The 25,000-nt window shown below is 36.0% G+C and overlaps 1 protein-coding gene across 4 annotated transcripts in view; it reads right to left on the bottom strand.

Moving 5' to 3' along the window:
- The window catches only part of tanc2a (tetratricopeptide repeat, ankyrin repeat and coiled-coil containing 2a), a 247,990-nt gene that overhangs the window by 110,667 nt on the left and 112,323 nt on the right, over positions 1 to 25,000 (bottom strand). For 2 of the 4 annotated variants that reach the window (XM_087244297.1, XM_087244298.1), the window contains exon 3: positions 17,516 to 17,613. In XM_087244297.1, the coding sequence (XP_087100423.1) occupies positions 17,516 to 17,579 (64 nt within the window). In that variant the 5' untranslated portion in view covers positions 17,580 to 17,613. Of the gene's footprint in view, positions 1 to 7,590; positions 7,780 to 17,515; positions 17,614 to 25,000 lie in introns of those variants that run through there. The other 2 variants (XM_087244299.1, XM_087244300.1) reach the window with 1 other exon arrangement.

The following is a 25,000-nucleotide window of genomic DNA, read 5'->3' as shown; positions in this document are numbered from 1 at the left end:
AGCATTGCATTGTATAGTAGCATTAGTTATGACTTGTTTGTAGTGTGAACAACGTTTGGGCTAGTTGTAGATGTGTCAGAAGCATCTCATAACATTTTAATATTATTTTGGCAAAATGAATGAAATCATTAAAAAAAAAAAAAAAAAAGATTTGATGAACAAGACTCAAAGATCAGAGTTAGTAAAATGATCCTAACTTCCCACAAAGTGAAGCATTTCTGGAAGCATTTGTCCCATTCTATTTTTTGTCCCATTTCTTTATTTAAAAAAATATTTAGTATAGTATAATTTTCATTTTCAACCGCTTTTCTAGGGCTGGGTTGCGGGGAACGCAGTCTTCGGAGAGAACTCCAGACTTCCCTTTCCCCAGACACTTCCTCCAGCTCCTCTGGGGGGATCACAAGGCTTTTGCAAGGCCAGCCGAGAGACATAGTCCCTCCAGCGTGTCTTGGGTCTTCCCCTAGGCCTCCTCCCGGTGGGACATGCCTGGAATACCTCCCTAAGTAGGCATCCAGGATGCATCCAAAACAGATGCCCAAGCCGACTCAGCTGATTTCTCTCAATGTGGAGGAGCAGCGGTTCTATTCCGAGATCCTCTGGGGTGCCACCCTGTGAATGAAACTCATTTCGGCCGATTGTATCCAAGATCTTGTACCTTCAGTCATGACCCAAAGCTCATGACCATAGGTGAGAGTAGGAATGTAGATTGACCGGTAAATCAAGAGCTTTGCCTTTCGGCTCAGCTTCTTTACCACAATGGACAATGGTACATCGACCGCACCACTGCTGCACTGATCCTCATCAATCTCACATTCCATCTTTCCCTCACTCGTGAATAAAATCCCAAGATACTTGAACTCCTCCACATGGGGTAAGGACTTTCCTCCAACCTGGAGATGGCAAACCACCTTTTCCTGGTGGAGCATTATTGCCTCAGACTTGGAGGTGCTGATTCTCATCCCAGCCATACAGTATAGTATAAGCACAGGAAGATTACTTCATCTGTGGTGCTTCATGTGAATGAGTGAAATATCTTTGCTGCGACTGTAGTGGACGTTTCTTTCATGGCATAATGGGTAATGTAGTTTTTAGTACCCTTACTACCTGCATAGCAGTGCTCTGGCAACACTACTTCATTATAGATGTTAAATATTACAGTACATATATATATTTTACAAAATCTCAGTTTACGTTCAAGTAACACATCACTTCGGCCAAAAAAAAAAAAAAAAGTTAATTATTAATGTTGTTAATACATTATTGAAATACATTGCTAACTTTTAGCTAATTTTAGCTTTAGTTAAGCATTAACACTAACAAATGAGGGTTTGCAGTAAAGTATTAGCCTAATTGTTTTATGCATTATACAGACTTTTGAGAAATACTCCATCCTTTCCTGGGATCAAACTGGTTTTTCCATCCAGCTCGATGACAAACACCAAACAGTGTTGTTATTGGATGAAAAAAATCCCCCCAGATTTGTACTGCGCTTGACCAGACACACTTGCTAAGATTGGTTGACATTCACTCACCATTGAAAGGGAGCCTATTAGTGAGCATGGGTTCAGGCGTCCACAGAGGACTCGCAAATGTATTGCTAAAGTAAGTGTGTGTGCTCTTAGAAATGTGATCCTCGGGTGTAGTCTGCCACTGTTGAATAATTTAGCCTTTTTTCTGGTCACACACACACAGAGACTTCTGCAGAAGAGATATAGGAACAGTCGGATAGATATCCCTCTCTTTTTCTGTTTTCACTCTCTCTCCTTTCACTGGAGGCGGTCTACAACCAAACTGAGCCCTTATCTAGTGGTTAATATTCAGAGCCAGCAGCCTATGGCACATCAAAGATGACTCCAGCAATTTGTGAAAACACCACCGGCCAACTTTCTGTTAGCAAAAGCTAGACTATAGAACTTGAAAATATTTAATAAAAAGTCAAATCTGAGTACATCTCCCTCTGCGGGATTTCATTGTATTGTCTTAAAGGTTTTATTTTAAATTATTCATTATATACTGTTGAATACAGAAAGCGATTCATAAATTGCTCCTATTTAAGAATTATTAAGCAATAAAATAAATTACAAACCATCAAATTAAGTGAAAAATATTATGCTAAAATTGTCACATGGAGACTTCCTAAGTTTTAAAAGATGTTAAAACACAACCAAAACAAGTAATGCTGTGTGCTATAAGATGGCAAATATTTAGATAATGTTTGTTTGCCTTTTTATGCATTGCAATTTGAACAAATAATGCTTTGAGTCTTTTATATTCAGTGTTTGAAATAAGAAATTAGTCCCATTATTAATCAAGGGTCGCCACAGTAGAATGAACCGCTAACTTATCAAGCATATGTTTTACACAGCGGATGCCCATCCAGCTGCAACCCATCTCTGGTAAACATCCTTACACATTCATTCACATACATACACTACGGACAATTTAGCTTACCCAATTCAAGCTGTTTTCAGTGTGGTTTAATTTGTCAAGTTCAGTGTGGTTTAATTTTCACAGCTAAAAGTGCAAACACTAAAGAGCAAATCCATCAATCTGCAGCTCCACAAGTCCCAAACCGAACAAGCCAGTGGCGACAGTGGCGAGGAACAAACTTTACCAACTGACGAAAGTTAAGGAAAAAAAGATAAACCAGGCTCAGTCGGGCATGACCATTATTCATCTAGCCAAATTTCTAGTGCAGAGCTGCAGTCTAGGCGCCGAAGGCTGGAGAACGCTGGACGTCCATCGTGAAGAAGCTGCAGGTGCGAGTAGGTCACCCTTCATTTTATTCACATTTATTGTTTATTTCTACATTTTTAATCAAATATTTGCCCTGAAGTGATGATCACATTAGAATGAGAATTAGAAGACTTAGTCCGTTCCAATTGTTTCATTACATATATACTATTAATTGATTGTATTTACAGATATGAAATATATTGTGGTATATTGCTATCAGGATAGGAAATGACTTGTACAAAACTATGAAATTTTTGTCATATGGACCAACCCTAGTTCACGTAAGTAAATAGATTAATATTAACTAAAGACCATTATTGTTGGCCTATTGACCTTATTATTCACGTACGAGTTATCTTTTTGGCTCAATCTTTCCGGTCTTTATTCACTTTCATTGATTTCAGAAGTTAAAAACAGCTCGTTCTGTTGCTTGATGTAGCAAACTGCTATGTCCTTATTGTATTATTCTTCTTTTATGTATAGCCATGAATGTACTTGTTTGCAGAGCAGGCAGTTTGGCCATTTTGTGCAGTTTATTATTCCAAGTCATTTCTCCCAAACGCAACTGAATACAAATACAAATCGCAAAAACGAGTGCACTTCAGTCAAAAAATTACATTTGCTGTTTGCTCAAACTAATTGTTTAAAATAGGCCAAAACAACAGAATTCTTGAGTTTTTTTTAAGGAAAACTTAATTATTTTATGTTCAATCCACTTAAATTTGAAAGAACTAACCAGTTAACTTATTTCCTTCATGTTGTCCCAACACAAATCGATTGTGGGGAAACCCTCTTTTTTTTTTACAGTGTAGCACATTGCAAAATAATGTCAATAATTTCACTTTAATCTGATAAAGTGCTCGAAAGTCTGCAAACAAAACCCCACTTACAACAGTATAAAAAGCCAATGGTTTCATAACAGTTACAGTATATTACAATGCAAGGAGTCTTTTAGTGAATTTTATGGATGAACTAACTGTACGACTGAACTCCGTCTGATCTGACTAGCAACAGCCGTGGCGTGATAAATCCCATACATAAGCTGTGTCAGCACAACCTAGCTTAACCCTGCCCTGCGAGACTGGGTGGAAAGAGAGGCAGAGAGAAAGAAAAAAAGAGAGCCGATGCATGTAGGCATCGCTTAATCCTACGCACTTAACCCACATCACTTATCTAGAGGGAAAACTGATCCGTGGTGAGGCAGAAATTTTACACCAACATATCTTTAGGCCCGAACTGCTAATACTGCTTTTAATGGAAGAGAACACCAAGTCTCCGGTCTCATTTGAATTCAGCACACAAAAACATATTTAACGACAATAAAAGCCAATTAGGCCTTGTGCCACTTTAAGCTTTATATTCCAGCACCAAAGCCATAATCTTGTTCACTAATCAGCCACTTTAACCAGCCGCTATATAGCATAAACCAAGCACCTGTTACACCAAATCCGGCTAAACCGGATATGAGCAGTGTGATGCAACTAAACTTAGCATTGTAATCATTTGTTGGCATTGAAATGATTTGTTGGCATTGAAATGATTTGATGGCATTGTTGGCGCGTTGCTATTTTGAGTAACAGAAACAAACGTGCCATTGACCAACTGAAAGCGCATTAGTTACACGCCTTTGCAGGTCCAAATGCTTACACATTGCTTGATACACAGACGATGTACAGCATTACACAAATATCTTAGGATGTGTGTTTGGATATAACTCAGTTTTGACCACATTTCAATATTATTGTTCATTTATTCATTTTTGGGAAATTAGAACTGAAATTAGATAGTTTGTAGACTAATGGATGTCTTTAGTGGAGTGAGTTTCCACTGTTTCCTTACTCCATGAACGTAAAGGAGTAAAGAGTAAAAGTAAAGAGAAAGTAAAGAGGCCGAAGGGAGAAGCTCGTTCTTTATCCTTGCACTGCAGATATTCTATTTAACGGTTTGTGAAGTGTTTAGTTTTTAGTTCCACTTACAAATTCCGCCACGTATATAGAAAACGCACCATGGCGCAACACAACTGACTCTTAAAGGAAATGGGAGATGAGACTCTGATTGGTTTAATGCCCGTTATGCTCAAAACACACCCTTAACTCAAGAGAAAAAGCACAACCCTATTAGACCATGCGCTGCGGTGTAAACCATATTTTTTCCATCCTTAAATTAGCAAAAGTGGATTCAGACACATCCTTAGACTTTGCATCTAGATTATTAAAATAGAGCCCCTTATGTTGTGACTTGTCATATGATGTCACTTTTTACAATATTTAGAAAAGTATAAATCTCTGAAGTCTCTGTAGTGTCTGTGAATAGTTTCGGGTTGTAAACAAAAACATTTAATGATCATGTTTACCTTTATATGAAAATTAGCTGATGCTTTCAGAAAAAGGAAAGTGTTTAAACTGAATGCGGTTCAAATAAATCTATTTCACTTGTAGTGATTTTGGACTTTTAAGACACTCTCTAACTATGCTGAAGTTGGATCTCGGTTTCTCCTTGGTGAGTAACACAATCTAATAATGGCAGAAATATTTTAAACAATTTAGCTTTAGGTGTGTGCTCCGAACAAAATACAGCAAGAACTAGGGATGCACAACAGATCATTTCAGCATTGATATCACAATGTGCACATTCGCAATAGTCACATCGCAAAGCTATGCAATGTCCAGTCTGAATTATAGTTGACCAGAATTGTATTTAATCACTGTATTTATAAGGTATTTATGTGATTATTGCAAAAAAATTATTTCTTACTTGGAATTTTTGTCTTGTTTCTAGTCCAAATATCTACTTTTCTAAGTGAAAACAAGATAATTTCACTTACCCCACCGAAAGAGATTCTCCTTGAAACAAGAAAATTTATAATTATATAATAAATAAAATGAAGTAATTCATAAACTTCTTCTGATGGTCAAACTAAACAATTTTTTTACTTGGTCTATAAATTTTTAGATATTTTAGAAACGAGACTAAAAGTAAAAAAAAAAAGCATTTTTACATTGTGCTTATTTAGTTTTTCTACCATGAAACTATCTCGTGAAACTGTATTTATATCACAATATTTTTCAAAGAAAAATAAAATATCGCAATATCTGACTTTTTCAATATCATGAAGCATAGCATGAACTGCCACTATTTATCAATAACACAGTTAATGTTAAAGAAAACAGTGAATATCTAACAAATGTTCATTATAAAAAAAATGAATACTGTACTTATTCAGGATATGAATTTGAATGTATGCAGGATTAACCATTACAAAGTTTACAAAACAAAAAAATGACTTATATTGACAGCCACATTAAAGGACAGTTTTTACATTTCCCTTATTCCCTAAACTTTATGCCACTTGCATGTTGTAATTAACATATGTTCCGTGTCTGTTTACATGCTGTTGCCTGTAGCAATACTGTGAAGACCCACCAAAAGATGTCAAATATCTGTACTGCATAGTACTATATCTCCCTAACCTAGCCCTCATTACAATAAAACCTTGTGCTCAAAAATTACCTTATGATGCAGAATTTACTGCATTTTCCTAATCACTTGGTTTAATGGTTAAAATACTCACAGTGAAGATTTTTGTTGTTGTTTTTTTTACATTGTGATGCTACTGGAAATGCAATTTAGATGAATATGTGCTGTTTGTGTTACTCTCAACAGATAAATAAATACAAGAGAAGCAGTGAGTAAACAGCAGTTAAGAAAGCATCTGACCGTAGTGATAATGATATGTTTGACCAAGCTTGACCTAAACAGAAGAAAAAAAGGCAGAGTGAGATTTCCATTTCAAAGAGTACAGAGCCTCAGAGTACATCAACCTATTATGCCAAGGATTAGGGGAAGTTTAAAGGTTTTTATTAACCAAAAGTCCAGAAAAATTCTAAAGAGTTTACTATGAAAAGCTGTTTAAACTTCCTGAAATTAACTTAAGCAAACATTGCTGTGGCCTGATTTTGTTTATAGTGACATTAAACCAGTTCTTAGATTTTTCTTGGTGTATATTATTAGCAAGTATACGCCAAGATAAACAAGTTCATTTTGATCCCCCTTAAAGTGTTCTGTGCTATCCCAATCATCAAGTTCTGGCTTACATCCCACGCTTGGAAACATCCTCCACACTACCAAACTGTACATCCCAACATACCCTGGAGGACACAAAAGCTTCAAACCACTACAGAACGCATCTGTATATCCCTCACCCACAAAAGAAGAAGAGATGAGGCACTAGAGACATCTTTTAAATCCACACAGAGAAAGGCAGATTACAGATACATGCGCTTACATAGTTCCTCATGCTTTGCTGACACCACTGAGTGGGCGAGGAATACTGATAGGGAGGGATCACGTAGGTGACTATGCAATTGTGTGTGCGTCTGTTTGCCCACAGTAGTGTAGGTGTTAACATGCCTGTGATCAAGTGACAGAGTGTGTTAGCATAGAATCTCAGATTTTGCTTTGATTTGCCCATGGTATTTTCAATAATTAAGCATAATTAAGCTCATCTGGTGAGCAACTAACAAAGGTCACCACAGAAATTGTACTCACATGACGTCAAGAAAGCCACAAAGGTGAAAATGTCAAAGATCCCAGCGAGATGTGAATCATTAAGATGAAATATGGGGTACGTTGTCAACAGTGCTTCCTCAATCCTATGATTGCCCGAAGAACCCAAATCTTTATCAAATCAAGTCCTCAAAGTTGTCAAAATGTTAAAGTCTATTAAGATATTAGTCTTATGAACGGAAAAACCCTTTAAGCTTAGCAGGAGCCTACGGCTGAAGATTGCCTATCCCGGACGAGCCCCCAAATTCTGTCAGCACCACCCAAAAACCTCAGGACCTTGCAACTCACCTCTGCTGGTTCAAAAAAATCCATGTCCCAACACAGTCAAATCCAGATGCATTATAAAGAACTGGTCCATTCAGAAGAGTCCACGCTAATAAAAAAGAAGAATATATATACGAGAAAAGGGCAGGAAAAATGCTTAGACGAGTGATGCTGAGAAGAGAGAGAGAGTTATCTGCAGTCTTGAGGGCGACTGCCAGGTACCGGCGCATGCGCCAAGATCATACAACCCCCAATACACACACGCACACACAAATGTTCACTCATCAGCGAGGCGGACAGACGCACCCTCCTCCTCCTCTTTTCTCTCTTTCTCCCACTCGATAGCAGCTATTCAGCTGTATCTCTTCAAACTTTTTCTCTGTTCAGATTCTCTTAACCTCTCTTGTGTGTTCTGCCAGTTGTGTTCAAAAGAGCCTCTACACTCTTTTCTTAACAGTCTTGCAAAAAACACAAGTGTATGGTTTTGACAGACAGCAAAACTCTGATTTTTCTGGCATATCAGACTGCAATCTGTTAAGTTATTTGCAGTCTGAACAGAAAAAAAGGGCTGTCTACCTGTAAATAATATCTACTGCAGAAGGTACTTCTACACCAGGTGTGAAAATTACATTGTATGTTTGAACTTGAGAGGTATATTACTGTATAAAGCAACTTTCAAGCATTCAAAGGGACAGAGAATAAAGAATAGCTGAATAGAGTAGAACTGAAACTGCTGAGGTATTTATTCAGTCAAGTGTTCAAGTTCCTCTGAGTGGACAGAAGTGTTGCAGTCAGTGCATCACTGATAAGGACAAAGTGCTATGCCTCTGTTAGAGCTCATACTTGCACTGTAAAAAAAATTCTTACTACCTTTTTTTAGATGAATCAAATAATCTTTTCTAGTCATCTCAACTTACATCAGACAATCTGACTAAAAAAATAAGTTAAGCGTTGTATAATTTTTAAAAATTAGTTGAAACCAGATAAAATGTAATGTAACCATAAAGTAAAATAATGTTGTGATGGCTTCTTGTGATATTATTTTTGTTGAGTAGCTTCATGTCCCCAAAAGTGAGCCATGTCTGAGCTAAAACAGTAATCACTTCTTAATCCAATGTGCCTGATATTACATTAACAGATAGTAAAGGCTACAAAACAATATTAGATAGACACCACCGATGTCCTCTGTTGCCCGTTGTTGCTAGAAGGGATACAGCTGTGGACGATTAACAATAATTCTTTTTAAAATACTAATTAAATTGTATGTTATTAACATTGACCTCGACCCCTGCCCCAACTCCAAATTGACCCTCACAGTAATGTGAAACAGTCATTTTCAGCAACTGTATCTCTTCAAGACTTTACTTCACTGCCATGACTAGTTATTTATGATAAATTGAATATTAAAGAAATCCCTTCACATGGATTGATCTCTGCCAAAAAAAAAAAAAAAAAAAAAACGTATCCTTTTGTTTTGGGGGAAAAAAGTTCAAACTCTTAAGGGGGTCGAACACCAGATGCGCACATTTGCATGTTATTTGAAAAAAACTATTCAGATGGTGCTCTATAGCACGGCAGAAATATGAACAGTGTCCTGAGTCGTACCTGGGCACCGCGAACAGTCACCGACTTGTGGCACAGGTGGATATACTCTGATAGAATTCTAAAATACTGGGTGCTGTGTGGCACGGTCTGTCACCGAGTAGCACATGCAGTGTGCAACCCTGTTTGAATGATGTCTGACAGAGTTAACCATTATATTACATCTGGAAAACATCAGGTGTATCCTAATAGACAAGAGTTTGTTATTTAAAAAAAATAAATAAATTGGTCCCCTTCTATTTCCTTTCTACAAACTATGCCATTGGATAGCACTGGTGGATGATTTGTTAGGAGAGGTATGTTTAGTTTTTGTTTAATTATTACCTTTATGACTGTTGGTTGTTTTTTAATTTTCTTTTTCTTTTTTTCTTTTAAATGTCTATTTGTTAAAATGTAAGTTTTAAGTTTGTAATTTTTAAAAAAGGTTTTATTTACAAGTGAATGTCTGCTAAAATTTCTAATAATAAAAATATTTAAACCATTAATATTAAAGAAAGTATAAACATTGAGTTAACACCATGTCTTTATTTACATATTCAGGTTTATGTACAGTATGTGTGTTACTGTGAGTGATCAGAACATCACACGTTCTAGACATGCTGTCAACAAAATCTTCATGGCCTCTTCTAATTAGTGGGTTTTGCTATTCCAGTAAAAGCTTCATAGGTTTCAGTGGTATCAATCGTACATGCACATATGTACTCTATATAAAGCAAACATGTACATGCATGTGCACAAACAAGACGCTATAATTATTCAGATATGCACAATGGTTTCACTGTACCACTGGGGGGGGGGGGGGGGGGTTCTGTCCTATAAAAAAGATTTAAGGATATCTAGATCCAACAGAGTCAATGGACTTGGAAAGACATACTGAAACAATTTTATAATGCAAGTTGATGCAATTGAAGCAAATACCACAACAGCAAATTTAGCTTCTCTGGCTCTGTCTCCAGCTCAAACATGTGTGTCTAATTCAAGGATGTAATATAGTGCATGAGATAAGAACGTCACGAGGCCCATCACCCCCAATAAACCGGATACATTTATGTTTTTTTTTTCCAATATTCTCCATTGAAAACAAGCATATCTGTGGGAGACAAATAAAAAGGACACAGAGAAGCTTCAAAATGAAAAATGGTTCTACTGAGCAGCTTTCAATGACCCTTCAGCAAAGTCTTTTTAAATGGGAAGACTAGTAAATGGGTAGCCAAAATGTACCCAGAACATGGCAATTCCTGAAGAACCATTCTGCAGTAAGCTCATGTACTTCAGTGTATCTACTGGACAATGAATTTGCATTATTAGGAGTACATTAGAAGCTGATCAAGAGAGATTCTTTGCAAATCTACTGCAACAATCAGCCACACTTGTTCCTTTCTTAAAGCCAAACAACCCAAAACACAACTCATGTGGGAGACTTGCTCTGTAACCCTTAATTTTTCTTTGGAGGACCAATGGATTTGTTTCTCCACATTAATGGATGGCATCTGGCATGATGCAGTTAGATTGGGTTGGGCAGGCCAGTTTCTCTTAACAAGAATGGACAGTGACACAGGTGTAGAGGTACAGAGCTACATGAGGGTTAGGAGAAGAGATAACGAGAGGGAATTTGACTAAAATAAAATGGCTGTGAGACATCTTTTTTACAATATGTTCAAGAATAAAAAAGATAACACTTTTCTGATTGTATAAACTGCAAATAACCTAAAGGCATAAGGCACAGAGAAGGGATTCAAACTGGCTTCTAACTGATCTTCACATGAATGGCTAGTCATTGTGAGAAGGGGAAATCAACTACATTAGTAACCATACTTACTCTGAGATTCTCAAAATCATGTGTTTCCATGAGTAGACTGTTGCCATAACCAGGGTTTTGCCATACTGCATTTTAGAATTGAGTCCTTATAAATCCATAGGTATTCATTTGAATTAATTTGGATGGATTTATCGAAGGATCAATCACTCAATGGATCAATACATCCATTCATCCTGTTAACATCATTTTCTATTCTATTCAGTTTCTATACAGTTGGTAAATCAATTTAACCCTTCTGTTTGTGTTTTGTTGTTATCATCAGTTTTTGTTGTCCTTTCATGTATGATACATAATTTGTTTATGTTTTGTATTCTTGTGTTGTTATCTCGTAATTGCGATACATTGTGGGATGCCCTTAAAAATGAGATGGTACATCTCAAGGTGTTAATCCTAATAAAAAGAAATTCAAATGTAAGTAACTGAAACATACTTTAAAAAGGGACATACATTTAGATTCTTGCAATTTTTGCAAGAATGGTAAAAAAAAATACTTCTGACCCCAAAGTACAAAACCAGGCTTATGCTGCATGGGTATATTTGGGGGTTTGGGGGGGACTGACCTCCGTAATTAACGCTTGATCCCCCCTGAAAGACATGAAAACAAGATGGGTCAGCCCTTTATTCTGAAAAATAGTTCACTATGATTTGTATTTTAAATAATGTAAATAATTTAAATAATATATGATAAAAAATATACATTTAACCACCCCATTATCGCGCTAATCCGTCTATGCGAGAAAAGAAACTTCATTCAACAGTTTGACACTGCAGATCCAGAGCACCGGTAAGTGTTCACAAGACTGTTTCCTTGTAAATTAGGTGTTTGTTTCTACATATAGCCTGAAAGCAAAGTCAAATTACATGCATAGTTTGTATAGTTTGATCTACAATAACCTCTGAAATCTAATCAGAGGATACTGTAGGTCAGAATACACTAAATATCCCTCAAAATACTGAAAACTTAAATACGTTTTATTAATAAATTAGATGTAATTTAAATAAATACATAAATGACTGAAGGATGTATTACATTTGCTAACATTGCCAGAAAATATTAGCCCCCTGATGGTCAATGTATAATTTGCACACTGAATATATTGTATGGGTCAATATTATAGATTTCTCCTTTATGCCACAAATATTTAGGATATTGGTATCTTTATCAGTTCCACAAAGGTATTTTATCAATTTTATATTCATTTGAACGATTTTTGAACGACTTTTTGAAGCCTCAGATTCCAGAGGTTCAAATAATTTGATCTCCCCAAAATATTGAACTATAACAAAGTACACATCAAAGGAAGGTAATTCATTCAGATATCAGATAACGCATACATCTCAATTTTCAAAAGTGTGCACTTATGACTTCTTTAGCAAAACAAGATCATATTTATGCATTGATGCTTTTTTATCTTTCTGAATAACAGGCAGACTAAAAAAAATCTGCTTTTCCACCCTAAAGAGTAACTTGCAGTTTTTTGTTGGTGCTAATCCTGAAACAAATTTGCTCAATTAAAATGGACAGATTTGATTTTCACCATACATAACTCCAATCTGCCAATTTCAGCATTAATCAGCATGCATTTGTTCTGTTTTGTCAGCATATGAGTAATTACACTAATCAAACCCCCTATAACCACTTGTATCAAAATCAGCCAGAGCAATGACACGCTGCAGACAAAATATGGCTGTGTGGTTTTCATCATATTCAAACCACACTGGGACTCATGGGTCAGTGCTGCTGGCAGCTGTTTAAGACCACTAGGATTCTGCTCACGGTGTTTGAGGGGTCTAGAGGCTAACCATCAATCGCCCCGCGACATGTGCTTTTTCTCCACCGTGGAGCTCGGTTCCTCTGCTGTGCTCTGTAAGTTGCTGGCTGTGCAGATCTAATTTATGGCAAATATATTCAGCCGAGAGCTGCATTTGCATCAGGCTGAATACTAACAGAAAAAAAAGAGAAAAGCAGGAAGGAATGAAATAAATGACACCAGCGACTACACAGGCACTCCACATATGTAGCACTGCAGGATACAGGGAGACATGCCGAGTGAAGAGAGCTATTACTGTACGACAAAACCTCCAGTCTGAAGACGAGATCAAAGACGAGCACAACAATACAGCTGTAATACAAAACAGAAAAAACCCACGGGCCTCACAACAACAGGACACGTCTTCTGCGATGATTGAGAAATGATGTCTAGGGTTATTTGAAAATTCCAGAGTAACGAGTTTAAATAGGACAATAGGCTTGGTGTAAATCTACTGTAGATCTCAAGTCTATGGGAATCAGAAACTGCCAACGGTCACAGGAACTGCTTCATACTGCTTTTAATGAATTGGATAAGCCGCAAAACATTAACTATTCATTATCAAGGGAAAATTATATAGCTTGAGAAATGAATTCTGTATTATTACAGTCAGAAGTGCCAAATGTGGATTTCAATGGTAAATTCTGAGAATGAAGATTAAATTGCATGATTGTTGTAGGCAAGCCCATCAATTTGAATCAGTTGCATTCAATACCTGACAAAAGTCTTGTCGCCTATCCCAGTTTTAGGAACAAAAAATCTCTTGGATGCCCCCCATACTGAATGTAACCCCAAACCATGCTTTTTCCTTCACCAAACTTAACTGATTTCTATGAAAATCTTGGGTCCATGCAGGTTCCAATAGGTCTTTTGCAGTATTTGTGATGATTGGGATGCAGTTTATCAGAGGATTCATTGAAGAGAAAAAATAAATAAAAATTTTACCCTTTGCCACTTTTCCAATTGACCAACTAGAAGTCAAGGTATTGTTTGTTGCTCTTACAACTTAGTCCGACAACAAGGCTTTTGTCAGGTACTGTGTACAACAATAAAAAAAAAATTATCATTCACATATTAAAATGTCCCTCAGTAACTTATTATCTCTTTAATACACACAATTGTGCTGGGATCACTGCCAGAAACTACAATAGGTAAAACAAGTACAGGAAATAAAATTAAATTATACAGGAAAACAATGCCTTCTGCAAATGCAACACTTGGCATGTTTGACTCAATTAAAATACAATTTTTTTGAATTGGTGTGAATGCTACATCTGAACTCTAATGCACAGCAAAAAAGCAAACAAAAGAAATGACTGAAAAGACTGGTTTTCCCTAACGTTGCCAACTGCAGTTCAAAACGGGGTCAGAAATGCACCTACTGTACTTGCAGCAGATCTGCATTCATGTACTGTATGAGACATAGGAATTCCTGCCACTGTTTTAACTCCTTTACATGTTTATAAGCTTCACAATAAGTTTACAAACACCTTTACACGTACTGTATTAGTTTTGGCACGATACCACAAAAATCAGCTGGTCTGTTTATAAGCTGACATACAAGCAATCTGTAGATTAATTGACTGATCTTCATGGCTTAAAAACACTCCAGCATCCCTGTATCTGTAGTTACACTCAGTAAACAGTGGTGAGTTCGGTGAGCTGATGACCTTCATGGACATTCCTGTCATTTCTGTTGAGCATGCGAACACAATAGCAAATCAGCGCTGTTTAAGAACGTGCTCAACGGCACTCAAATGTTAGTCAATGTTAGTCACTTTTTTTAAACTTCAGTAATAATTGGAATTGAACTGCAGTACCGTGACAACACTATACTGTACGCACATAGTTCTTTCAGCTCTGTTCTGGATGACCAGATTTGAGTCAGATTTGAGTTTGTGGAGCAAAACATTGTTCCACAAAAAAGATAAAAGTAATGTAAAAGAAAGGTAAAACTTTGAGGTCACAGTGCATTTGTTCTAATGTTTTTGTTGAGTTTCATGAGTTCACACTTACAGGTATTTGACTGAATAAAATACACAATACACTTCTTATTGAAGTACACAATGAGGCAATAATATCCAGCTGCAGTCCCGCAGACCCACACTCGCTTCAGCACACACAATCCAGGACACATGGTCTAGGCAGGGGCGAATCAAATATGGTTACAATGGATATTAATGCTACTGATGTCTTCTTGGACCTCAGACTCTGTTTTTAGATCGCCATTCAATATAATAGACTGAACAGTTTTCTATCAGTCATCATAGATGATCAGTCATTGTTTTTTATTACTCGTTTGCTGGCTTTGCTAAACCGTTTTTCAGAGATTTACAGCATAAACAATCTAAATTAGACAGGTTTAAATTTATATAATGGACCCAATATAATGAAGGAAACAATAGCAAGTTAATATGTATAGGCTATAATACATCCTTATATGTATTACAAATATTTTTACATTTAATAAATGTATAACAATGTATTAATATTTTACTTTAGTTTGCTTAATAAAACAATAGTCATCAGTGTTTTAACTAATTATTTTGTGTACATAATAAGAATACCAAAACTGCACAAATTTTAAAAGGATCGTTACGATATAATAATGAAATAACAACTGAAATGGGAAACCCTAAACTAGTCACGGATGATCTCGATCTCCATATTTGTGAAATACAGTAGGTGGCAATAATGCTCCTAAGGAGTTAGTTTTCGTTAAACAAGAAAAAAATAGAAGACTGATCCGTCATTAACCATATATGGTTCGCCCCAGCCTAGATCATGTGTCCTGGATTGTGTGTGCCGAAATGTGTGTGGGTCTGCGGCTGGATATATCTCCAAGGAGGACGTGTCTCTGAAACGTAAAACAAAACATTTCCTATGTAACATATTTCAGATTTGCAAAAATGTACACAGCGCCCTCTGTTGGATTTGTCATCTCAAACGTGCAATAAAACATACCCGAAAAAAAAATTTAAACGCACATCACGAAAGTAAGAGTTTTTTATTTTATCTCTTTAGGTTTAGATTTTAAAATAAAAGTGTTAACACTGAGTTAACAAATAACAAATGTATCATTGCCTTATTTGGGTCGAACCAACGTAATCAAAACAATCAAACTCTAAGTGCGAGCACACCCTTTGACGCCAACTTGATTCAGAATTCTCCATAAAGCTGCTTACTCTCACTTTTATATACTTTGCTTAATGAGGCCATCAGTGCAGCTTCTGCATGCTTCAATGAAGCTTCTAGTTTTCTGCTATATAGTTCTGTCATGTTTTTCAATGAGGCCGTTTAAATAACTTTATATTTATCTACACCCATGACAGTAATGACACCCAAAAGTGCACTTGAACTAAAAAACTAAACTGGTCCCTTTAACCTTAAAGGAGCGCTAGAGTCCCTGAAGAGTTTCTTTACTCAAGACAGCACCAAAATAGCATGAATTTTAACTACAGTCTCTGTTTGAAGACAGGCGGTCTTTCTGGGAAGTGTGAGGTCCCTTTGATACACATCTCACCGAGGTGAATGGCTGGTCTGTTGGCTGAGTCAGACTTGCCACTTGTTTGACTAAAACTTTATGGGACATTCAGCCAGGCTTGAGGTAAAGAAAGTATGTGTTTGTTTGAACGAATATACAGCACATTGCAGAAAACAAAAGTCCGCAACTGTGGATGTCCATCCAGTCCAGTGAAATTCAGCCTGCAAACACAGCTAATAGGAAAGCATACATACAAGCAAACACACCCTCCTCATCCATCACAAACTGCACAAGTGTGTTGCTCGGATCTGAAAGAGTGTACACAGACCTCCACTTCTCAAGTGCCAGTCCTGAGCTCTTAGGTTTGTAAACAGCATACAAACGGAGAGACAGCATGACTGCAACAGCAGGCTTTCGTGACTTCACACAGTTCTTTCTGTCTGACACAACAGATTTCTGAGTTACTAGCTTAAGTAAAGACTTTAAGAACATGCTTAAATTATAATGTATTTGTATCAGGAGTTGGCCACTGCAATTGTCAAGTCTTAAATATGATCAGTGGGATTGAATTTACATCAATTGAGTATTTCATTCACATCCAAATGACAATTAATCTGACGGAATCCATTCTAAACCCCATAAAAGTATATTTCGCACAAAACCGAAAATTGACTCAAAATTTACACACTCTCAAGAGGTTCTATAAGTTTATTAATGATCTTTTTCTGTTAAAAACAAAAGATATTTTGAAAAATGATAGAAACCTGCAACCATTGACTTCCATAGTATGAAAAACAAATAATATTAAAACTTAAAGTGGCATTTAAAGGCTTAACTAGGTTAATTAGGTTAACTAGGCAGGTTATTGTATAACGATGGTTTGTTCTGTAGACTATCAAAAAAATATAGATTACAGGGGCTAATAATTTTGATCTTAAAAAGATTATTAAAAAATTAAAAACAGCTTTTATTCTAGCCCAAATAAAACAAATATGACTTTCTCCAGAAGAGAAAATATTATAAGACATGCTGTGAAAATGTCCTTGCTCTGTTAAACATCATTTGGGAAATATTTAAATAGTAAAAAAAAAAAAAATTCAAAGGTGGCTAATAATTCTGACTCCAACTGTATATTATTCCCAAGAAATATCGTCAGGTGATTATAATAATTTGCACATGCACCTCCTGATGCTCAGTTGCAGCACAGATTCTTATCCTAAAAAGAGGACTTACCACTGTTTCGATTCTTGCGGTTGGATTTGCCGCCAAGCAGCATCTTCAGACTGTTCCTGAACATGACTGCACTGCTCTGGACTGGGCTAAAGAGAAATCTGTGGGGAGAGCAAAACAAAACAACACTGTGAGAAACTCAAGCAAGGAAAAAAACTGAACAAACTACTGAAAACACCATGTAGACTTTCAGAAATAAAAGGTAAAATGTTGGAGCTAAAATCTGCAGGACACCGGACCACCAGTACAGAATTTAAAAACCCCGGGGCTGGACCGTCCCAAAAAGTGAACCCGAAGATTCAAAGCAGAGAACTGAAAATAAATATTGGCGGGAGTAGAAACAAGAAAAATGACAAAAGCAAAAAGGAATTTTGATATCTGTACTTGTAGATTTTCAGTCATTCATATTTTAAGTGAATATTTTTGCACATTGACTTTTTCTTTAGCTTGAATTATATGTAATTAGAAAAAACATTTACTACCTATTTGTTATGCATGATCATGACATGAATAAACGATTCTATAAGCTCCACTTTCTGGCTTGGCAGTAAAAAGAAAACAAAACAAATATAAAATAAAATAAAAATATATATACAATAAATAAATGAAGAAACTCAAGCAAGGAAAAACTGAACAAATTACTGACAACACCACGTAGATTTTCAGAAATAAAGGCACAAAAGTCGTCAACGGGGTGCTACCTTTTCAAAAGGTACAGTTTTGTACCTCAAGGTTTGATACTGGTACCTTTTAGTAACGAAGCAGTAAACATTTTAAAAATGACCTTCAGAAAAGGTAACACCCCAAGTGACAGCTTTTTACTTTTATTTCTAAATGTATTTGTCATTTCAGTTATATTAAAAGAGAAATCTGCCTTTTTTATAGATATTTTCCACAAAATCTGAAACCAATGTAACAGCCGTCACTGTGTTTGAATCTATAAATACAATTTGTAACCACATACAATCACTTTCGAACTCCTTTGCATATCACTGCTGAATCTCCAAATGTGTGATCTCTTTGAAAATGCAGCTCGGCTGATGTTCACCGCACATCGGCTCTGAAGTCTAGACAAAGAGTTATTGAGGGGATTTTTGCAAGCCTGTGATTATATGTTTCAGGTACACAGAAGCTTCGGCTTGCTGGAACGCTGCAGCTGATAATGAGTTTCATTCGTGGGATTCGTCATTCTTCACTGGATTATTTTAGGCCTCACTCAACACCCACACTGCACAGGGATCACACCCTGATGCTGCTAATTACCACTTCATGTATGAGCTTTGTGTGTGTGTGTGTGTGTGTGTGTGTGTGTGTGTGTGTGTGTGTGTGTGTGTGTAAGCACAGGATACAGACATACATTGTTCTGCTGCTACTGAAGGTGATGATTTCAACTAAATTATTACCCTGATGCATCTTGGTGTTGGTGAATTCACTTTCCACATGCAACAAAGCAAAGTGTTTGACAATAAAATAGAATCTGTTATTTAGAGCTTGTCTTTGAATGGTATTTAGTGTGTAACTGGTGGATGGATGTATGGAGTCATGAATAGATGCATAGAATGATGGGCGAACAGATAGATGGATTAATAATTAGATTAATAGACGAATGGAATGATGGATGGACGAACGGATCGATAAATTGATTAAAAATCAAGTGGACAGAGGCATTCATGGATGATGAAAAAGTGGACAGAAACATTTATGGATGGATTAAAAAGTGGATGGATGGACAGACGGACGGATGGACGGATGGATAGATGGACAGACGGACAGACAGTTGGATGGATGGATGAACAAATGAATGGACGAATGATCGAACAAAAGAATGAATAATTAACTTGCATCAACATATACAATAGTCTGACAAACATGAGTAGATATTCAAAAAACAAATTAAGACCAGAAAAATAGCTGGTTAAATGTTGGAAAAGTGGTTATAAGTTTAGAAATGAATGAATAAAGGATAATATTGAATGATTCAGTCAAAGGTTTAGAGAAACAGCCAACAGTGGCCTTGCAGTTAGCTGACAGACATATAGCAGAGTGGCGCTTGAAGTTTCAACTCATGGCTGAGATGTTTTGACAATCCTGTTCCCCTCTCACTTTGCCACATGCTTTCCAGTCTGTGCTTCACAGTCCTATCAAATATTAAAGATGTAAAAACCCCTAAAACTAAGACACACACATACTGGTTTATGAGGACTCTTCATTGGTGTAATGCAGTGGTTCTCAATTGTGGTTCTGTGGACCGCCGTCCTGTACATTCGGTTTGTATCTCTTATTTGACACACAAGGATCATTTCATGGATCTTTCTGCTAATACAAGTTGATGATCTGAATTAGGTGTGTTAAATAAGAAAGACATACTAAATGTGCAGGGGAAGGGTGTCCCGAGGACTGGAACTGGGAACCACTAGAGCAGGGGTGACCAAACTCTGTCCTGGAGGGCCGGTGTCCTGCATAGTTTAGCTCCAACTTCCTTCAACACACCTGCCTGGAGCTTTCTAGTATACCTAGAAAGAGCTTGATTAGCTGGTTAAGGTGTGGTTTTGTTGGAAGTAAAATATGGAGGACAACGGCCCTCCAGGACCGAGTTTGGTCATACGAAAAATATATGTTACTCTAAAAAAACACTTATTGTACAGTAAGGCCTTACCAAAACCCTACTCTTAAACCCATCTATTTTGCATGTAAAAAGATCCCATTACGTATGATTTTAACAGTTTTGAATTACAAGGACACATGACATGTGCTCATAAAGTAATAGAATGATAGACAGAGTGGTGGATCTGTAGATAAATGGAATAACAGATCGATGGAAAAAAAATGATAAATAGAAAGATTAACAGATTGAACTACAGAATGCCAGTACAAAGAAAGAGAGCGATAGCAAGATAAATACTGTATAAATATAGGGATGGATGGATGGACGGACAGATGGACAAAATGATAGCTAGACAGAACGACAGACTAAATGAATGATAAAAAGATAGAAAGAATGATAGATAGAACGATATAGAACAACAGAGACGGATAGATAGAACAATAGATAGAAAATGATAGACAGATAAAATTACTGATAGAACAACATATAGAACAATAGATGGAACAATTGAATGACAGAACGATAGACAGAATGATAGAAAGAATGATAGAACGATCGATAGATAGACAGATTGATACACAGAACAATAGATAGAATGACAGAACGACAGAACGATAGAACGATAGATAGATAGATAGATTTTTGCAGTTAGACTTTGCAGTTGTGTGAAAGTGGGCCTCAGCACATTCAGAAGTGATCTCTGCTGAGGTCACACAAATGAGAAACACATGTCTTAATCTAGGGGGTTGTATCTGCACACATGCATTTCAAATCAACATCCACAGGCACATATTCTCATTTTCCAGCACTCGATGCACCTTTTGCTGAGGCAGCACCGGTACATGTTTATTGCTAGTGTGGTGCTGGGCTGCATTTGGCAAAGAGATACACAAATACATTACTACTGGTAGTGAAGACAAGAAATGCCCCATAATAAATAGAGAATTCAAATGTTAAACATTCAACTGAGGTCAAAGCTGATCAAGTCAAATAAAATGCAACCAAATGTACCCCCACAAGGTCGTTAGATTTAAAAATGGCAGCTAATCTGAGGTTCAAATTCAAGACCTTTCACAGTTCATACAGCATTGATACCACTTGAACAATTAAGCACTCCTAAATGAGTGGCCTCACAGTTAAACAGAGATTGTTTATTGCATAATGCACTATCAAGGGTAACAGGTGAAAACCCATCCAGTTTGAAAATTAAATGAGTTAGATTGGGAACCGCATGCCATTCTAAACACATTAATAAAATATAATAGTATGTAAAAAAAACTATTAAAAATAAAATAAAACACTAATAAAAGCAATAAGATAATTAAATTAATAAATCTGTACATTTAAAATGGCAAAATCTAATATATAATTTATAATAATATAAATATAATTGCTAAAGTCAAAGAAAACATCAGGACAGGCTAGATATAAATATTATAATATGAACTTTCACTATTAAAAATATTTTACTTTGTATGAATTTCTCATTTTAGTTTAGTTTAACTGAATACAAATTGAAGCATAATAATATTTACCATAACATTAGTTGTAATGATTATGATTATAGTAATTTTTTTAGAAATATTTTTAAAAATATTAGAAAAAAGGAGCATTATAAAATATAAAAATTATAAAATTATTTTTCCTTCGGCTTAGTCTCTTTATTTATCAGGGGTCGCCACAGCGGAATGAACCGCCAACTTATTCAGCATATTTTTACCCAGCTGATGCCCTTCCAGCTGCAACTCAGTATTGGGAAACATCTTTTCACACACAGACACTACGGCCAATTTAGTTTATTCAATTGTCCTGCACTGCTTGTCTATGGACGATGGGGGAAACTGGAGCACCCTGGGAAAAACCCACTGAGCAACCATGTCACCCTATATTTATGTTACAAAATAAAATATATTATATTATAACAGAAAATAGAAATATTTTATATTTCTCAATGTAATTTAGTCTAACTCGATACCAAGTATAAACAAAATCATAATAATAATGATAGTAATAAAATAAACATTATTACAAAATGATTATTCGAACTATTCATAAAACCATGCAGCAACTGGAAATCAATGATATTAAAATAACACTAGATTATTACAGTTGTGCTATCATTTAAATTGATTCTTAAAAGTATGTCCACTTAGTTATTGTAATCATTTGATCATAAATAAAAGCGTCATGATTCGCTCGATAAAGGCTTAAGACAGTTACTTAGAGGTAAAGAACTGTTGAATAAAGTTATTTTTGATTTATTTGTTCACAAAAATATACTGGCATCCACATAAAAATTACAATTTAACCACGGATATCACAAGAACACATATTTTACAGACGTCCTTGCTATGTTTCTGGGACTAGGAATATTTAATATGTGTTGCTCTCTATGTGGGGTCAGAAAGCTCACAAATTTCAGAATGCGAACAAAGTATTTAATTAATGACAGAATTATTTATTTGGTGAACTATTTCTTTAAATATGTATATTCTGGCAGACCAATCATGCAAATCATCTGTGACGAACAGTGTCATGAATAATTTATATTTGAAACTTACATTTTTTTTTTTTAACAATTATATTTAGCTTGCAAAAGACTCTTTATTTAGCTTGTGTATCTGCAATAGTCACATGACAGGATAATATAGTTTATTAAAGAGTAAAAGATTAAAATATTATTACAAATTATTATTTTTTTTTATATTTATACAATGATGACAATGTTATTTTAGATGTGATTGTTCAATTTTAAGCAGATGCACTGCATAAAAAAAATTATCATCCCAGTCAATCTAAATAAATGAAATCTTTTCAAATAGATTAAATTTATTTCGCAATATATATTGCAGCAAAACAAAATATCGCAATGTCAGATTTTTCCAATATTGTGCATCCCTACAGTAATTCAGGGAAAAGTTCCAGTTTTTCCAATTCGAGTATGAAGCACTACATTTGTTTACATTGGCACAGACATATGAGGTAGCAAAAAGTCAAGCCAAGACGGATTGAGGCATGCGGGAGCTTGTAAATAAATATGAAAGAGGAAGAGTAGGATGACCTTATCCTGAGGCTGATGAAGAACAGAGAAGACGTTAGTCAGTGTAGCGAGCTTTGTTTGCCGAGTGAACCGTGTCTAAGCACAAGAGTGACGAGACTCACACTGTTCCCCAAAGCGCCGTTTCATACTTGGACATACGCTTTAATGAGGTCCTGATGTCTGCAGAAAAGCTGACACACAAACTAATGAGAAACTTAGAGTGAATGTTGGGACAGTGAAAAATGGCATCTGCAGTGGAGCAGTAGAGGGATCTATCAATCTCTTTTATTTTTATTTTTTAATAATGCTGAAGTCTGACTACCAGTGCTGGAAATCTTCCTTTCCGCAGCAGCTCCCAAATCACAGTGATTTATTCGACTTGATCATTTCGAAGTTCAATGCAGTTATGGAATATGCATGAACAAAACAAATAATAGTCAACTAACCAAAACACAGCTTGAAACAAACAAGGAAAAAAAAACTGTGTGTCACCAACTTCGTGATGGAGAATAACAACAACAACCATAATAACAATAATAATAACAATAACAATAATAACAATAATAATAATAATAATAATAATAATAATAATAATTCAATACATTCATATAGCGTTTTTCTGGACACTCAAAGTGCTTTATACATTTTTTGGGGGAAATCTCCTCATCCACCACCAGTGTGCAGCAACAACCTGGATGACACAACGGCAGCCAGGATGGTTAGGAGGCCATGATGGGCAGGGGCCAGTGGGCAAATTTGGCTTCTTTTTCGAAGGACATACTGGGATTTTAAACAACCACAGAGAGTCAGGACCTCGGTTTAATGCCTCATCTGAAAGAAAGCGCTCACAGAGCAGTATAGAGTCCCAATCTATATACTGGGGCGTTAGTACCCACACAGTATACAGGCCTCACTAACACCACTTCCAACAGTAACCTAGCTTTTTTATGTGGTCTCCCATCTAAGTACTGACCGGGCACAGCTCTGCTTAGCTTCAGTGGGTAACCATGTGAGAGTTGCAGAGCTAGCTGCCAGTATTCGTATTAAAATATGTTGCTTATTAAAACCTGCAGACAGCTGCCGGCGATAACTAAATAAACAGACAAACGATCATAAACAATTGTGGTAGTTTTAAAACTAACAAGAGTAAAAAAAAATAAAATAAAATAAAAAAATTAATAAAAAAAAACTAAATAAAAATAAAAAACAAACAACAAATACTCTGAAGTTGTTTATTTGTTTTAAAACTTCGCCTAAATTACCAAATGCAGTTTTTATTTTTTGGAAGTGGCTCAAAAGTCGCATACTTCCATACTATATTTTATGCTAAAAATGGTATGCGAGCCAAAGAGTACATCTGAACTTGTATTCAAAAAACAGTATTCGAAAACACCCTGATGACCTAATATTTCCTGCAATATTCTAAAGAGCACAGTTCGAGTTCCATTCATACTACTCACATTCATACTACATAAAACATACGTTTCTAATGATGATGAAGTTAATTCAAATTCAATTTAGTTCCTAGTTGAGTAGTAGGCAACTTCGAATGCAGCCCGTGTCCAAACTAATAAGTGTTCATCTAAAAACTCATGTTTTTCTCTCCGCTTTGGCTTTCCGTCCACACTGAAACTTTATTTTTAGGAAACGAAAACGTATTTTTAAAAATGCTGTCCAAAGAGGATACATTTAAAAAAGCTGTTTTCGTGCTGCAGGGTGGACTGTGAAAACAAAAGCTTTCAAAAACGATGAAGCATTTTAGTCATGTGACTAAATCAGGTAACATGATGGATGACATTGTAAAGCAGCCTTATTAAAAGAATAATGTTTGTACATTTGCTCC

This window comes from Danio rerio, chromosome 3 (assembly GCF_052040795.2).
Source record: "Danio rerio strain M-AB ecotype USA chromosome 3, GRCz13ab, whole genome shotgun sequence".
Classification (NCBI taxonomy): Eukaryota; Metazoa; Chordata; class Actinopteri; order Cypriniformes; family Danionidae; genus Danio; species Danio rerio.
Note: the sequence above shows the minus strand (reverse complement) of the source record. Positions and strands in the feature narration are given on the sequence as shown.